Below are 19334 nucleotides of genomic sequence, written 5' to 3'. Positions count from 1 at the left end.
CACTAAACATACGCTGTTTGAAATCACTCCGCCCAGCAAGTACTGTATGTCTGGAATGTAGTTCCGGCTCTGCATTTGGCTTCAAAACAACTCTGTCTCGTAATATTACATTATTATTTCATAGCGTGGTGAATGTGTAAGTTACAAGTTGTCCACTAGAGCGTTTTGGAGTCATTTGATGGTGTATTTGATTAGTTTTGAGGGAGAGAGGGACCTGTACCATTCACCTCCATTTCAGCAAGCAAAATTTATTTATTTATTTTTTTAAAGTAATAAACTTTATTTATAAAACACAGGTAAAAAGTACATAGTAAGATTAATATTAAATACAATGAAAAAAAGTACTTTTTCATTCACGTAACAGAACACTGCTAGGGGGTACACAGTATAAAGACAGCTACAAAAATATATTTAACATAGTGCAAGCAGTCACAGTTCTAATTGCTTTTAGTTTTTGAGAGTACTGGATTGAATGAATGTATTGTTTGATCTCTTTATCAAAAGCAACAAAGTCAGGTTTTCTATTTGTGAACTTACAACGATGAATATGAAATTTGGCCATTATAATAATAAAATTAATCATGTATGTGTGTATTTTTTTCTGTGCATTATCATTTTTTAAGAGACCAAACATTACATTCTTCCAAGGCAAAACAAAATCAGCATCAATGTTATCACAAACAAAATCATATAAGCTCTGCCAGAATCTTTTAACAACAGGGCAATACCAAAATAAGTGAACAACAGTCTCGGGATATTCATCACAGAAACTACAACTCACATCAATTTCCTTTTTAAATCTTTTTTTGATATAGTTTTTAGCTGGATAGAATTTGTGAATGAGTTTAAAAGAGATTTCCTTAACTTTATTTGTAACCAAGTATCAATTAGGTAAAAGCCAGGCCTTCCTCCATGTAATATCGCCCACAAATTGATTCCAATATGAAATCACATCTGGTAATGTAGTAATATCTCTTTGGAACAGAGCTCTTATGGAACTTTTGTTGTTACGAGAACACCCAGAAAAACAAACTTTGCCTACGACAGTGTCTGCTGGAGATAACAAGGGCATCTGTTGAGCATTAATCCTTGGTTGAGATTTAAACAGTATACAGATTCCAGAGGAAATTGCACCAAAGATTTTGGCATAATCTGCAGGTGTTACAGGGATATTATATTCTGACATAAACTCTTCATAAGTAAAAAGAAGACCATCCCTATTGAGTAACTGATTTACCAATACAATATTATTGTGAAACCAATATTCCAAAAAAAGAGATTTGTGTTTGAATAAGATGTCCTTGTTATTCCATATAAAGTAGTTATGAGGTGAAAAATTATGTTTGTAGATGAGACACCATGATAAGAAAGCCTGGCATTTCAGCGGGCAGCTCTGCCCCACCGATCTCAGAACAGCACGCACTGACAATTAAAGGTAATGTACCTACTCATATGACTATAGGGATTACGGCAATAGGCGAATTTGCCAAAATGTCGAACTATCCCTTTAAGCAAATGATGCATAAAACTCCAGCGTTGCTAGGGGACGCAACTATGTCATGGTGGGTGTATTGATCAAGACCCAAGGAAGCGCAGCATCAAATGTAAAGTTGTTTAGATAAGTTGTTCTCAAGGATGCTGCAAACAGCAATATCAAAGACCAACCAATCTGCCTGTCACAAACAGGTATGTTCTGTGCGGGCACTGCACTAGTCTTAAGAAATACATCAACATCAGAAGACAATGCACTTCATGATTTTTGTCAGATGCCAGCATCCAGTACTACACTGTGGTGGAGGATGTGGAAGTTGGTTGACTTTCATGCCAGAGACTGGACTTTGTGTCCTGTTACAGACCTGCAATTAAGTTTAAGTCATTTTTATTAACTTTAACCACAATTGTTCCCTTGCCTCAACAAGGTGTTTTAGTTCCTAACCCTAATCATACCTTAACCTCCTTTATTTGCCATAACTATGATGATTCTATAGTTGTCATGCACAGATATTGTAGGAGTAGAGAATTCCATTCTTGCTCAAACATAATGCCTCAGACCCTTTATGTGACATAACAGCTAAATGTTGATGTTTGTTGCCTGGGCATATAAATTTACCATTGAAAATTGTTGCAGTGTGGACAGCGCATGGTGGCTGTATTTGCTTTGGATGGTTTATGACTGAAATAGGACTAGTACTACTTCTTGTTATAATCCCTGAATAACTTGGAAAGTAGAATGATGAGGGGAAATAATTTGTGTTTTGCTCCCAGATCCCATGACCACTTGTTATGGATGATAGACATGCTGTATTTCTGAAAGCCAAGAGGAATTGCACAGAAAGCACTGCATTTATGGAGTGGTATTCTAAATTAAATATATTGATAAATGGCTGTCACACAGTGTGGTAGGTCAAAGTCAATGGATTGTACATGAGCAAAGCTGACTGTGGTAGGTTGACTGTAAACAAGCAAAAGAGGTTTTGCCTTTTCAGCGTAACAGTGTGGTAGGTCATGTGGGACTGAGGGCAGCAGAAAAGGACCACACAGACTCCCAAAGCACTGCTGATCACAATGTTATGACAAGGTGTGGATCCATAAGTCAAAAGCTTTTCTTTAAGTCTCATTTCACACCTGCTACTGTAGATCAACACCATTAATTGTTTCATTCATTGTACAGAATGTGATAGGGATAGACAATACTGAAAAAAGTGGCAATATTATTATTTTTAGGGAAACAAACTGCCATCCAAGAATAAGCTGAATAATTTCACTGAGCCCGTATGCTTTTTTAAAATTTCTGTAGCTCTGTTTGTAAAGAATTAACGAAAAGCATTGTCCTTGGTTTGTGTCTAGCCAGAACAGGTAATGTCAGTCAGTCCAACACCTTGGTCCAGACTAAAATATCTCAACAAATATGAAATGCTTTGTCATGATTTTTTTGTAGACATTCATGTTCCCTAGATGATGATGATATCTGATTTTTGATATATGATATTTTTCTCCATATGCCACAATGAGGTTGACATTTGTGTTTCTGAATGACATACCTCAACAATTATCCAGTGGTTTGGTATGAAATTCTGCTCAAAACTTCATGTCCCTGGCTCTCATTATGAATTTTAATACAGTAATGTTGGTGATAATCAGGTCAAAGTTTTGATTTGTCCAATACTTTGGTTTGGTTTTGGTGAAAGCTCACTCTGAACAAAAAGCACAAAGTAAAGAACTTTGGTGTTATCTTTGACTGTGACCTGTGTTTTGAACCCCAGTTAAGAAACATTGCCAAAAAATGCATTTTTCCATCTTAGAGATATTACCTGTATGTACCCTCTTTTGCTTACTGTATGAATTGTGCTATATAAATAAAGTTATTATATGTGTGTTTAGTGCTGATTAGCAAATGTTAGCATCTTAACACAATGAACTGAGATGGTGAATGTGGGAAACACTTACCTGACAAACATCTGCATGTTAGCATTGTCAATTTCTGAAACAAAAACTAATCACAACAGCAAAAATCTGTGAAACAAAGAGAACATGTGAACTACATAGCCTACCATAAGCAATTGGAATTTTGTACTTTAATTTGCTAAGCTATGCAATTCTGTTAGCTTGTGACCGGCACCACATGTATCCTAATATTCAGCAGAAATGAGCAGTTATTAGCTTATTTTCAAAAAACCCTTGGACACTAATGGTGGGACATTTTTTCCTCTGGTCACACATCCTTCTTACTTTTCTCACTTCTAACCACATTGCATGCCGGCATTGTGAGCAATTAGCATGCTGAAGTTAGCATTTAGCTCAGCCTAAGTACGGCCTCACAAAGCCAGTTTGGCTGTAATCTTGTTTTAATAAACAAATCAGTCTGTTCTTTGGATAACTGGGATTGGTTATATACCATCCAGGCAGAATATGCATGTGAAAGCATTAACCAAAGTGCAGGCTATATCAGCTAAGGCTAAATTAAAGTATCAGACCTGAGGATTGTCTGCTTTTAAGATTAAGATGAAACATCAGTTGTAGAACTTTAATAATTCATAGAATGTATCATGGTGGGCCTAATATCCTTAGCAGTGTAGAAGTACTCGATGTCATTGCTGAAATGGTATACTGTGTCATTTGGCTGTAGTATGTACTGCCTTGACTGTAACTTGTTTGGGTCCCAGGTGAAGAATTAACTTGCATTAATGTCAGTTCCAAACCCAAATGGCAGTGAAACTTTTGAGGTTTCTAAAAGTAGATCTTTGTACTTTAGTGGAGCCAGCTTTGTGGTATCTAGGTCTCATCCTGCCCCACAGATCCAAATGGATATAACAAAGAATTCAATAAACAGTACTGCTGGGTGACCAGTGTGGTAGTTGCTAAGAGCAGACCACACAGAGGATGAACCCGCTGATAAATTACAGGTACTTACTGTGACGAGCTGCGGATTTTCAAGTCACAGGCGGTCTCAGGCTATGCCACCCTCTTAGTGCGCATCTGTGTGCAGTGGCCCTGTGTGATATTTTTGGTTGTGTGACTCACCCTCAACACTACAGCAGAACTGGGTGCTCTGGCTTGGCTGTTAATTACATAAATAGTCCTGTTTCAGCCACAACTTTGTGTCTGATGATGGATACAGGCATCAGGACCTTTCTACGGTGGAAAATAATATGCTGTGTATGAGGCAGTATGTACCAAAACAGTGTTTACTGCTTTTTAAGGGAGCTGTTTGCTGTTTGTCTCATTCATTACATTGATGATTCAGTGTCTGAGCCAGGATTGTCTGGCTCACGGCTCTCAACATAGAGGTGGCAAAGCTGGCTAACAGCAAATGGTGCTAACAGCACAAACTGTGCTAACAGCAGTAACAGTGCTGACAGAGCTGATAGTGTTAACCTGGAGGGGATCCAGAGGGTGGGCGTCACACTTCCATGATGAAGCCGTCCCGCCGTCATAGGTGAGGACCATAGACTGTATATGTTGATGTTTTGGGACGTCATGTCAAATAACATCTCTTACATGCATTGTGTCTTTTCAAAATACACTTTCTTTTTCACAGGAACTGTACAGTTTCTGTTTGGTGCAAACACACGTGGTTAGGTTTAGAATAAAACATGATGGTTTGGCTCAACATTCATATAGTAAGCGAACACTGTGCTCCTGCGTGAAAGTCAGGTGTTTGTTGGACCCATCCACCTCCACCCATCACGCCCGCCCTATAGGGACTGTCCAGCTCCTTAGATTACCTTGTTTTCTGGCTCCATTTCAAAATGTCATAAACTGACGCTGCCTGGCAGCATATCATACTGCTGTGAAAGGATAGCTTTTCTTGTCAGTGTGAGAATGGGTTGGCGCAGTAGTACACCTGCCCAACTAATTGCAAGCAACTCTACTGATCGCAAGCACACCAACTGGCACACACAGCTGTCAATCATGATGTGAAACAACCTATTTACAGCAGCAAATAACTAACTGAATCAATATGATAAGAACTACCTAAAATGTCTCGCTAACACAGCCTGTACTGCAACTAGCCACCAGGTGGCAATTGAGATATTTTGGCATCACTTCTGTCATGTTGTACATCATTGTATACAGTCTATGGTTGGAATGGCGTCAGCATTGACCACGGTATGAGCGCAGTGCAAGGGGTTGGACATTAACTAGCCAGTGGGATACACACACAGGGACTCAAATGCCCTGGTGGCCACCACAACAACCCTCAAAGAACCTCACAATACAAACACACATACGAATGGCGTCATTATCTGCTCAGGATGCCATTACTCCACCATATCTTTACATAACAAATAGTGGTTTGCTACTATATCAATGCTCAGAATGTTGGATCCAGCTCCTTTAAATCCATATGATTTATTGATTCAGTCAGGAAAAAGTTTTTGAATGTAAAATATCTTTATTCGACCTTCTCAAAATGTGTTTCAATAACAGAAATTGTCATCATGGTGAGTTTGAATACTATTCACAAATAGGAATTAATTAGACATTATAATTTTCAAAATCAAAATCAGCATGTCATCATAATTCATGAAAAGCAACAAGCCTCTTTCAGACTCTGTCCACTTGTCCACGATCAAGCAACTTTATAAATAGACTTTTATACATTTTTGGGTGTTGACATTTCAACAAGCAGTCATCCATTAGTGAGTCAAAATTGAATCTGAGATGTTAAGTCGGATGTGACAGAACAACAATCATCATACATCATACCAAAAAATACATAGAAAGTAAACCATAACAGAAAGGAAAGATTCTGTAGTTAACACATAAAACAAAGATCTCATCAGAAGTACTTGACAAATATCAGTATATCATTCTTTTGTTATACAAAACAAAAACAGATTCCTTTTTTTTCATGTTAAAACATGATAGTCGATGGTATTTTGGCAACATCTGCATTTCAGGAGTTAACAGAAAGTCAACTATTATCATAACATAAGTCACTGGACAGTATTCGTCTTTGCCCCCGACCCGTCCCACCCCCAACATTATGTCTTTATACATGATATTGCATGATAAAAACCATGATGAAATCATTGACATGTCAATGACATATACATAGTCAACAAACACTTTGTTTGCTGCTAGAGATTGGAAATGACTTCTCATCGACTCTGTGTCCTTTTTATTAGCTTTCATTCTTTTTCACGTCTTTATATGATTCAACATTGAGGTGAATTCAGCTTTGGAGTCCAATCAAACTGAAAGTAAAGGAAAATTAAGTGCTGTTTTTTTATTTATTTCTACATATAAAAATGTTTCCCAGAATCAAGTTAAATAACTGGGAAAAAAAATATTCTTAATTATTTTAGTTTGGATTGTTCCGACTTGAAACTGAATTGACCTCAAATCCGCAGTAAAACCCATCTAGCTTCAGAGCTCAGTCCCAGTATGTAGTCTTTAGTAGAAAAAAACTACAGTGTCACTACTTGTTTTGCTGGTTCTGCACCACATCTGAATTAAATCAAGAGTTCTTAGAGGCACCTGGAGTGGTACAAATATGTGCTCATCAGGGTTAAGGTATTGTCAGTTCCTTGTTAAGGTATTTTTCAGTTCATCGTCAAGTCCTCCGGAACGGAGTACCCGGAGAGGAGACCAGACCAATGATCACACAGGTAATGATGCTTGGAAGCCTGACGTGACCTCTTTAGGCCTCAGGGCTTGTTTTCTTTGTTATTTCCTTTTTTTTCTCGTAGATTTGTCGTAAAATATGTCCTGGGCCCGTAAAAGAATTCCCAAATGAGAGATGCACGCTATAGATGTCTAAATCACAATACATACTATATGAGAGACATTACCGCCATTTATACCATTAGATATAAAAAAATCACCATGCTGATATCTCAGCAAGTGCACTGATTTTCTCAAATGATCATGTACATATCAAAACATATTTCTTGCAATACCAAATGGATGAGGTCTGTAGATACCGTTTCAATTGTTTCTTTTTTTTCTTTTTTTTTTTCAAATGCTTGCACGGTTAATTCAAGGTTAAAGTGAAAGAAACTTTTCTTGAATGAGGGCCCACCACTCCTACCCTAAGATGGTTGATAGATGTAGGCTAAGGTCTGTGCAGAGACCTGCATGGACAGCATCATTAGATTCAGCATAAGGGCTGTTTTCATATTGTCTTAAAGGCCCAGCTTGGAAAACCAGAGTACTAGTACTACTGTACCAAAATGTTTAAAACTGAAACTTTACTAACAAGGGGCGCTGCAGGGTAATGCGTCATTTAGCCGATGACCATATCACAAGAGCATCCACTAAAAATGCTTTAGCCCGACTTGTTTGTGTTTGTTGATCATTTCCATTAATGAGCCTTTAATACAGTACTGTGTACAGCTTCCTGAGAGTTAGCTAGCTACCGTTCTGAAAAACACACTACACATCTAGCTATCTGCTCATTATATGTATACAGAGTAGGGATGCACCGATAACCAATACCCTACTGAGCCAATATCTGGCGGAAATGAGATACCTTACTGTATATTAACCCATAACACATGTGTTTTACGTGTAAAGTCAAATTCTCACGATGTTGTAACAGCTTTATTGTTTTGTAAAAGTGTTGTCTGATATTTTAGGATGAATACTTGTGTTAAAAGTGCATCCCTAACAAAATGTAACATGGATTACACCTAAATATAATGTAGTAAAATCAGTTGTTTTTCCATTGTGACGTTGCCCGTTAGATAAACTGCAGCTGTCTCACAGATCACCTTGTGTGGTTGAATTGCTCGGTGAAATGGATTCAATTACTTCTCAGGGTTTATAGTATGATCGTGTGCGCCCCCCTCCCATCCCCCAGCAACTGGGCAAAGCATGCCAATTTCTCATATGAAAACAATTAAGTGTGTGCTTTTATTACACAACTAATTTCATTCTCATGATGTCTCGACCCAGGTTCAGTTACAGTATGTCTGCCTGAAGTGCTGCTCTGAGAGGGATAAGAGCCCCATGGTGCCCTGGATTACAGCAGCCTACACCACAGTAATGTGCAACCGCAGCTTGTCACGTTAGAATCTTACTGATATCGTGACAATCAGTGTCACTGATGCAGACATATCAGGTGGCTACAGCCTACAGAGGCCGTAACTGTGCTCATGGGTAGAATGGTGAGTCACAGACCTCATTCTGGCAGCGCCATTAAACCGAGTACAGAATGCCTTTGCAGGTATTTTCATATTTATGGAGCAGGTGCCAATTTTTTTGTTCAAAGTAGCACATGATCGAATGATTTAAACCAGGAAACACAACACCACAGTATCTCCCTGGTAATCACATGAGTTGTCCTATTAGGTGTGTCAAGCCAATCACTTCTGGGTTGTCTTGTTTGGAACGTCTTGTACAAATTACAACTTTTACGTTGCTGGTGTAGCAGTGATATCTGTGTCAAATGTGTCAGCAAATAATTAATGCCACAGACGTTTTGATCACAACCAATGACACTGGTGGCTTTGTCTGGAGTGCTACATCAAGGTACATTGTTGTTGGAGCAACAATGATCTGGTTGGTATCAGTGTCATGTCACAATGCTACATAAAAAAATACTCGTCTTTATATATATATATATATATATATATACTCTGACATTATTTTGTGTTATTATTTTATTACTGTAATGCATGGTGGTTATTTTATAAGTTGATTCCAGTATTAATAGACTTAGTGGGCCTCATGCAAGAATCATCAATCAAAATCAAAAACTGCAGTTCCTCTAATGGCCACTTGGGGCTGGCACCAAGAGTGAGTCAATCCCCATAGACCCCCATGTAAAAATGCCCAACTTTACAGCAGAAATAAACATGTTTACAACCTGGTACAGATAAAGAGTTATAGCTTATTTCCCCATTCAGAACAACTGCAGGGGTTGTACTTTCATATAACTCACCCATTAAATGTTATTAAGGCTTAAAGCTTCAGATAATTAAGGGCATGGCCACTTTGAGTGACAGGTGGGTGCCATCCGTTGACAACTTGCCTCTGTGGCAACAACGTTTCTCAAGTAATGTGACCATGGCATAACCCGAGATTCACAGAGTAAAGGCTTAAGGTAGCTGGTACTACTTCAGAGTGTTCTCAGTTCATGAAAAAAAATTGTAACATTTCGGTTGCCTTAAAAAAATTGTTCAGCGTTCGGTTACTTAAAGGTTCTCGAAGGAGTTGGATATTATGTTTTTCCTGTAAACACGTTTTATTTTTTAAAGTTTAAGCTTGTTTTTCACCGGGAAAAATAAGCATTTGCATTAGTATTAGTATTATCACAGTTATCCATAGATGTAAATAGCCATAGCTGTAAGTGCTAACTTAGCTAGCAGCTAGCATTAGGGTTATCGCCATCCTCTAGTCCAAATATGGTTACTTCTGTCTCCAAAACAACATGGAGACGACCAAAATGCCAAACTCGAGCCTTCAAAACAGGAGTCCACAAACTATTTTAGACAGTCTATGGTTTGGACCTGTTGTACCAGTCATGAACAGTTAGGCTACCCTACGTTTCCTCACAGGGAGGTAAAAATGAATGAATTTCAAGTTCAAATATATTACCGAAATCAGCTGAAAGTAAAATAAATATTCTGTTTAGCTCGCCAGTTTAATGAGAGGATGGACAACTTTATATCTTCTTTTTTGTTTTTTCTTGATTTATGATTCTTTGACACATCTTTACATGGCACCTTCTACAGTTCTGTAGTAGCTCACTCTGTTAGCTGCCACAAGGTCTTTTACGAAGGTCCACGTCCAGAGGAGCATCCTCTGTTGCACACATCGTTGTAACATCTTCTATTATATAATAATGTTCTTATAAAATCTCTTGTCACATTGCCTTGATTGCCTCCCTCCAAGTCAGTGACTGCTTTTCTTTAGCAAGCTGTTATTTTCACAGCTAACTTATGCCAAACCATTCTCACATTCTGAAATCTTTTTATTCTTTGGTAACATTTTTGATAGGGTTGAGTTCTCTGATGAAACCAAAATCCGAAATGGAGTATCATCTGAGTATATATGCCAATATCAGTATTTGTGATGAAGGAAAATCCTAAAATTACTCTTGTGATCAAAAATAATGTGAAGCTCAGTTCTGAGGCTGTTCGGGAAATTGATTTTTCTTTTTTCTTTTTTTATATATATATAAATACAAGAACGATCAACTTGTATTAATTTCATGGGTCTAACAAACACTGACTTTCACCCGAGAGAGTGGTGTTCGCGTCCCATTTAATACTAAAGTCAAACCCTGTTCTTTTTTCCTAAACCTCCTGCCTAAACCCAACCATGTGCTTTTGTTGCCTAAACTTTATGTAGACTGTATGTAAATGTTAAATTTCCTGTGAAAACGGAAGTGTATCTTGAAAGAAGAGAACTCGACACGGTGTCACAGAATGTCAACAACCAACGCACCCAGGGTACCTTGCACGGCGTACATGGACGTGGAAAGTCCACGACCAAGCACGTCAATAAGTAACGAGGTCGCAGTGAGAATGTGTTGCAAGCATGCACCTCCATATGAACAGGTGACGCTCATCAGGTTGAAATTTAGTTTGCTGAATCCGATGTGGAACGCTCATATGACAAACTTCTAACAAACTTGTTAAATTGTTCTTGCATGAGACCCAATATACTGTAGTTTAATTTGGCTACTTTTAAGCTACTTTATCAGGGGGATGTGGCGGTGCTTTTGGAGGACTAGTATTTCTAAAATCCTGGCTACGGCCCTGCCTGTGCTGACATAAAACATTTTACATGGTTTCAAGGATTAAATGGTGGGACACCAAGTCACAGTATATGCTGCTGACTAATACTCATGTTACAGAGGCAGCATTTTGAGGCAATTTAGTACTCTTTAAGGACTTTTGTCTTCACTTTGGGGGTTATTTGATGTGATTTTGTTCCACTTATGATTCCTATGACTACTACAAGCAGTGTTGCTTATTCAAAGAGGCAAATAAGTGACATCACCTTAAGACAATGCAGCACTTGGGGCTTCCCTCTGAGAGAAGGCCGACTCATACAGCCATATTCACACAGTCTTAAGACATCTGTAGAGTAAACTGATCACTGTATGCTGGAACCACAAACTGGAGTAAACTGCACACTGGTGAAAAGGTGTTACAAAGGAGAGAACTCAGACGAAAAAAAAAGAAGTGATTTCTAAGTCTGACTTGGACAGCTGCAATTCAGTTCAGCAATTAAACCTTTCACTATATATTATAGGGTGAGATACTACAGTAAAAGGCTTGTTTTGAGGCCGCGTTGAAGCAGGGGAGGCGTCTGTTTTTTTCTGTGTCAAAAAACTGTAATAGACAATCAGTTGGATTCACAGTCCCCTGCTTTTCTGTGGAATATCCAGCTAAGATATCAGTTTTATTCCCATCTGTGTAATCCCACCAAATCAGTAGTGAGGAGTCATATAAACACGATGGATTTGCACATACTCCGATGCTCTTCTGGCACAAGGAACACTGAAACCAAGGGTAGAAATACTATACTCAAATGCATTAGAGTCAGATGAGGTTTTGTTGTCGGCTGTTTTTGTCAGCAGTAATGTTATTTACATTGTTAAGTATGTACAGTAGAGAATCTCCCAGAGATGTTAGGTTCTGTAAAGCTGCAATGGGGTACTCCTTTAAAACTCCTCACTTTTGAAAGTCCTTAGATGAAGAGCCATATACTGTAAGTCAGTGTTGAAGTGTTCTGAATGTTTAATAATGGACTTGCTGCTGTATTGCGAGTCTCGACTCTGTCATTGTACCAGGAGTATCGATAATCTGCTTTCCGAAGCTATGAATGCACACAACACACAAACTCAAAGTCATTAAATAGCAAGGTTTGAAATAAATCATCGTGAAATCATAGATGGAATTTATGGTTCTTCATCTTAAGGATTGAGTTTCACACACAAATCAAGACTTTAAATACAGTAAATCTTTTTTTTTCATCATAAAGGTATTCGTTGAGAAAGTCGAGTGTTAAATGCACTGTACAACCTTGTATACTTTTTTTTTTTCAAAATATAGTTTATCCCAGTGTGTTTTGTTGTTTTTTTTTTATCTTACAGAATCCTGTACACTTGGTGTCTGCATTAAGATTGGATGATATCCTGATCATTGGAGAGAAGAGAAGAAGAGAGCAGAGGGGGAGAAGAGAGGAGAGGAAAGGAAACAGACAGAGAAGAGAAGAGGAGAGAAGTTGTCCAGTGCCATTGTTGCCCTCAGTGAAGACGCTGCACTCCGTACCTTGGCTCTCTTCTGTCCCGCACCTCAATCTGAAGAAAAAAACACAGAGGATTCTTATTATACTGATCTAGAGACTCAGGCCAAAGAAATGAAACATCATGAATGAACATATAGGCAAAATTTACAGGAAAAATCCACCAATGTTACACATTATAGGGACGTACTACTCAGTGAAAACAGCAATTTAAGGTTTTCTGTGGCTCTCATCTCAGAAAATATCCTAAGTGATGTCATCCTGACATTACAAGGGTTATCTTAGCTCAACAAAAAATGTTTACACAAAGTACATGTTACAAACTGAGGGTGTGGAATTTTAAAAACATTGGTGATAAAGGGCAGGGAAGGTCTAATGAAAAGCTATTGTTGTGTTGCGTCATGGGAAGTGTAGGATCTGGTGTATTTGGAACATGACCTACATTACAGATTATCTCAACATCTATTGCATCACTTTTGACCTTTCTTATTTAATTATGTGTCTTGCAAGTCCCTCAAAAGGAAATGTAATAGTTCATCTATGAAGCAGTGGCTCCAAAAGTGACCCAACAGCACCCTGAGGGGCCTTGAGGATAGGTGAAGGTTGCCACAAGATTTGTTTAAATTTTTTCCACTGTACATCTTAATGACATTTAATCTCATCTAACAACATGGTGATATTTACATTCACAAACTTTATATAATGTATATTTAATATTACATTTTCATACATTTAAAAAGAAAGAAATAGACCACATCAAAATCACAATATAGAAAATGCTGGGTAACATATGATTATGGTGCAGCTAGGACGTGGTGGTTAGCCATTGTCAAGATCATCCCTTTTGTGTTGAGAAGTGGTGGTGACATAAGGGTTGGTTCAGATGAAAAATGGGATCTTAGGCAATGTAATGGGTGGTATAACCATGAGGTCAGAGTACATAATTACAATGGGTCTAGAACATTTTTGCATAACAGAGCATCAAAGGGGCAAAAGCCTAGGCTACTACCAAAAGTCTAAGCTAGATTTTAACATTGGTGGGGACACATAGGCAGTAAGAGGTCTGGGGATCCTCCATGATTTTGACAATAAAAACTTCATTTCCTGCATCCAGGTGAATTTTTATGCACCATGTTCACCATGTTTTCGTTTGGGAAAGTAACCTTTTAACATGCATGTGACACCTTTTTAAAGCAGTCACACATTTTTTTTAATTAATCAATTAATTTATAAACCACTGGGACTGGTTGCACAAAACACCTTAAGTTTTCTCCCTAGGTATGACACTTAAGGCTTAATTTCACCTTAGCTGAGGGACTTACACAGTTGCACAGAATCCCTGAAAAGGTTTCCTTAGTTAATGGAAAAAAGTTTCCATGGAGACTGTTTGTTTGCCTGGACTCATGGTCTGCGCCTGGTATCATCTCACAAATTTGGCTTATAGTTATGGCAGAAGAAAAGAAGACAAGAATACCATATTGGTCAGAGAAGGACAGGATTATACTTCTGGAGGAATACAATCATAGAAAGCACAGACCACAAAGTAAATTTGATCCAAATACCAGAAAAAAAGAAAACAATTGTAGGAAGAAATTACAACAAACATTAATTTTGTCAAATCTATATTGTAAACTCAAAAGCATATCCATCTGGTTCTCCTGGTTGCAGAACACTCTTCTTGGAGTGTGTTAGTTTTTTTTTCATTTATCGCCATAAACTCTGTCATGCTGCAGTTACGATGGAATCAGAGGTACCTTAAGTTTTTTTAATTCTGCCGTGGTTGCTAAGGTCTTTGTGCAACGGTCTAGGGCAGGGGTGGCCAACTCGCTAGCCGCGAGTTGGCCACCCCTCGCGAGTTTGCCTATCAGTGTGCGGCTCTTTGATCCATTAATTAAAACCATTGGCGTGCGGCTCTTCCGTCATAAAAAAATCAATTTATTGTTATGAGTGCATATGGCCCTTTAAGAAATGTAACAGGCTTAAGTGGAGCGAGTGAGAGAGAGAGGAGTGCGCACAGGCAGGTGAGAGGGTGTGGAGTTCGGGAGGAATGCAGGACGGCAGCGCGGTGGCGATATCGCAGAACAAAAAATGTCAGGGAAGAAATGCGTGTCTTTGTGTGTGTGTGTTTGTGTGCGTGTGTGGAGAGAGTATGAGAGAGGGAGAGACTGTGTGTGGATGTGTGTGGAGTAGTGTTGCAAGGTATACTGGTACCAACTGTAGAGCGCAGTATGCTGCTACTTAAACACCACGGTACATGACCTCATGGTGCCACTACTGTGGGATAAGTTCAAAGTCCAGTCAAAGGAGGGTGAGTGTCCATAGTGGCCATAGTGCTCCGCAGCGCAAGATAACGGCTTACCGGCGACCGCGAAGCCCGGCTCCAGGTGAATAAATTGGCGTCATGACTGCCCAGAAGTACCTGGACAGCCGAGCCATGGCGGCACACAGGTATGTGGAGTGTCAGAGGAGAAACGAGCCGTTCACATTTCTCTCTTTGTGGCAGGTAACGGCCCACAAACCTCACCGCACTTTAGGGACTGTTCTTTACTTACGAAGGGACTGTCAGGGGAGGAGGGTGGCTGGTTGATTTTTATTTTATTTATTTATTTTATTTTGATCCCCCCTATGTTAATCACTTATTGATGCTGTTTTTGAAGTATGAATAAGTCAATAAGTAATTTATTCCATTGAAATATCATTGATGTATTATAGAAAAGTGATTTATCTTTTTATAAATGACAAAAGGCACATCTGCCTCATTTTTGCTGTGGTATCGTGATACTACTCAGAACCGTGATACTTTCACTGGTATCGTACCGTGGGTCCCAATTTTGGTACCGTGACAACACTAATCTGGAGAGAGTATGAGAGTGGGAGAGACTGTGTGGATGTGTGTGGAGAGAGTGGGAGAGGGAGAGACTGTGGGTGTGGAGGGGGGACGGAGAAAGACAGTATGAGAGGGAGAGACTGTGTTTGTGTGTATCTCTATTCATGGTTATTAATTTGTGTGTGGCTTTGAAAATTGGAAATGTATGGATTTTGATTTTATGTCATTTAGTGTTTGTGTGAGAGAGGGAGTGCGTTTGTAAGCACACATGTATGATGTGGCTCTTTGTACTACCACGGTAATTTGTGTGGCTCTTGGTTTCTGACTGGTTGGCCACCCCTGGTCTAGGGAATCCTTAAGTATATCACCAAGACAAGGAGAAAAGCATATACACTTAAGTGAACACTTTAAGGAAACCTTAAAGAGAAGACTTAAGGGTGTTTTGTGCAACTGATTTTATCTTGAGGAAACCTTAAATGAGACTTTAAAGAAAATCTTAACTTAAGGTGTTTTGTGCAACCAGCCCCTGGATTTTAATAATAGCTCATATGTGTTGTCATGTTCACAGTGAGAGAATGAAAAGCACATTTGCTGCTTCTACATTTACATTGGATTGTATGTTTTCTTATTATGCAAATAAACCTTTCTACAAATGTTCCCATTTGTTGGTTACCATTTAATGATGAAAGCTATTTTTTGAGAATTTTAGCAAATTATGCTTTTGATAATGATGAGGCCAAAAAAACATTTCAAAACTGATGGGGACGTGTGCCCAGTGTAAATGACACTTACACTGGTTGTTATAGTAACACAATGTGCTAAGTCCAACTGTGCTGAAAACTTTTTTTTTTTTGTAGATAGTGGAAGCTGGCTTTTTTTCCATCTCATTTGCACGAATAACTATGAAATACAACAATGCCAGGCAGGTTTCAGAGACATTGGTAGACAAAACAAAGACACTGAATACTTCAGGCTGTTGTCATGCACTGTTCATACATATATCTAAGAAAAGTTATGCACCAGAACTCGTATAGTCCACTAGTCATGAGCCAGTAATTTGCATATAACCCAAGTAATTGTGAAAACTACAATAAATGCGCTGATAGGATTAAAGAAGGAAGCAGTATGAGAAGCCTAAGTCCACATGAGGGGGTAATTTATGGTGGTAGATGGGTCAAACGACATAGGATTTTCCCCCCAGGAAACTGGTGTTTGTGTCCTGTGTGATACCAATTTAACTTTGAGTTATTTTAAGGTATGTTGTCACCATGTTTCTTTGTCTAAACCTAACCTTCCTAACTCGTAGTACGTAAATTTAAGTACATAACATGGCTACGCCAGTCGATGATTCTTTTCCTACACCTAACCTACACAACTTTACATTAAGAATGTAACTTTAAGTTAAGTAAGTAAAGTGACGACACCATTCTTTTGGCGCTAATTCTTAAGACATCATATGAACTGTTGTATGAGGATATGTTGAATACTTTAAGTGACTGGTATAGATGAAAAATAGAATTCATGCATAAAGTCATTTGTGGGTGTTTATTTTATTTTTATTTTGTCCCCCAAATTGTAAAACTTAAACTAAATTTAATTTTAAACTGAGAGAAATAAATGTAATTTTAATTAATCTTAATTTTGATTTAATGTTTAGTTTTAATTCATTATTTATCTGCACAGCAATGTAAAACATCTAACTCTGAGTAAGCCTTAATTATTTCATAACTGATTATAGATCATTACATCATATGTTAATCATGCGGGGTGCATATGGATGCCATAAAAAGAATAAATCACAGATATTGCTGTCTCTCAGCAATAAATGACCATCCATTCGGCTGGGTTCACAATCTGTGGGACTGTTGATGAATACTAGCAGGACACCCTCCTTCACCACCACTTTGCTTGGTGAAAAGTTAATGAAGCTTCACACAGGCACATGTGAATGTTTTCCTCAAATATAATGCACACGAAAAGTATAAAGGAAAAGTCAACTTACCCTTGACACAGCAAAATCTGCAAGGACAAAAGAGAACAAAAGTGTTGGCATAGACACAATGAAGCAAGAGCAGGAAAAGTGCATATTTGTGTAAAACAGGAATCTGCTTATGTAAGTATGAGTTAAGCATTTAGGTCATCACTTAGTGGTGAAAAAGAACATTCATATCTGACCTATGTCCAGCCAAAGTCCACATAATTCAGTCATTTCATTTCTTTTTCACAGGTGATTTATTTTTTCTTGACAACATATGTAGAAATCCAGTAAACTTTCTTACTGACCTAATCCTGAGTTACTTTTCCCCTTTGTCACTTACATGAACAACACATGCTTTCATGCACTGTCCATAGGGTGTCACACAGTTTTGTTTTATCCGTTAATATAAAGAAGCTAAAGGGACATTCATTTCTATGAAAGAAACGTGAGCAAAGCATTAGGTGCATTAAATGTGTAAAATCACGGAGACTATCAATGAGGTTAATCAGATAAGAACAGAAAGACACGCCCCCGCTCTGGAATATCTCCAGTTACCATGGAAACCATCATGGAGATAGACCGTCGGAGAACCGAGACATCTTATGTCACTTTTCTCTCTCTCTTTATCTCCCCGTCTCTTCCTCACACTCCTCCTCTCTCCTTTACTCCATCCCGCTCTCTATCTGTCAGTATATCTCTCAGTCTACTATGTCTTATGTCACACGTCTCTCTCTATCTCTTTCACCCTCGCTCTGTTTCTTTTTGTGTTGTTGCACATTGAGCTTATGGAGTCAAATCAAACATAAACCTTATGTAAGGAGACTTTTTATTGTTTTGCATTGTCTCTTGCCCCTCCACTGCCTTCTTCTTCTATCCCTTTCCTCCTCTCCCTCTCTTTTCATACGGCTGAAACAATTGCAATTCAAGTGTCCTGATGCAACATCATGCAAACTGTCAGAAACCCTCTGGAGGACGTTCTCCCACTCTTGAATACAGCACTGCAAGCAATTTGGCTGGAGTTACTGAGGTCAGGTTGGAGTGGAGTCATTTTTCAACTGGGCAAATCTTGTTCATGTTAATGGCCTCACAGTTAAAGCCTAAAAATAAAAGCCGGAGGAAGGTTGACTGTCTAACCTACCTTTAGGGACATTGTGTTACTGTATAACACACTGTCCTCTTCTGTTTTATTTTCTGTTTCATTTATATTCTTATTCAGGTTTATGATTATGTGCTTTTACAGACTGTGAATTGGATAAAAGCAGCTAATAGATGGTAGTGCAAAAAGTTGTTATCTTTTGATTGATCATATTAGATGTATTCTTTCAGTTTCATCATATATCCATCAGAACAACAACAACAGCCATGAAAAGTGACATCCAGGCTTTCTGTGCAGGGGGCTGTGAGTGATACTCTGTATCTCAAGAGTTTGGAAGGTGGTGTCTTTAGAGCCGTAAAAAGTGTTGTTGTGTGCTCTACTATCATGAGTTCTTTCTAATTAAAGCCATAGTTGGTAATCCCACTTCTTGTTATACTGGGTGAAATGGTCCTTCCATCCTGAGAGTAGTCAATACATAATGTGTTCAGAAAAAGGAATGAAAAAAATCCTGTGGCAGCTGCAGGCCTGTAAAAACTCTGACCAATCTCTGCCATTCGGTGCGAATGAAAAGAACCAATCAGATGCCTTCATGTCTCGTCCTGCCCAAGCCCCCCTCCGTCCCTCCCTCCCTCCTCCCTGAATGCACTCATCACATGTCACCGTTGCCGGAAATATTCAGCACACTCCTCAGCAGAAATACCGAGTTAGCAGGAGTTTGCTGAACA

The 19334-nt window shown here is 38.6% G+C and overlaps 1 protein-coding gene across 1 annotated transcript in view; it reads right to left on the bottom strand.

The window, feature by feature from the left end:
* Positions 1-5900: 5900 nt before the first annotated feature.
* LOC126403524 (LHFPL tetraspan subfamily member 4 protein-like) overlaps positions 5901-19334 on the bottom strand; it is a 49694-nt gene continuing 36260 nt past the window's right edge. The window contains exons 3-4 of the mRNA XM_050066253.1: positions 17538-17554; positions 5901-12763 (exon numbers count right to left, since the gene is read on the bottom strand). Coding sequence (XP_049922210.1) covers positions 12710-12763; positions 17538-17554 — 71 coding nt within the window. The 3' untranslated portion in view covers positions 5901-12709. The remainder of the gene's footprint in view (positions 12764-17537; positions 17555-19334) is intronic.

Source organism: Epinephelus moara, chromosome 16, assembly GCF_006386435.1.
Source record: "Epinephelus moara isolate mb chromosome 16, YSFRI_EMoa_1.0, whole genome shotgun sequence".
Classification (NCBI taxonomy): Eukaryota; Metazoa; Chordata; class Actinopteri; order Perciformes; family Serranidae; genus Epinephelus; species Epinephelus moara.
This window is presented reverse-complemented; position numbering and strand designations above follow the sequence as displayed.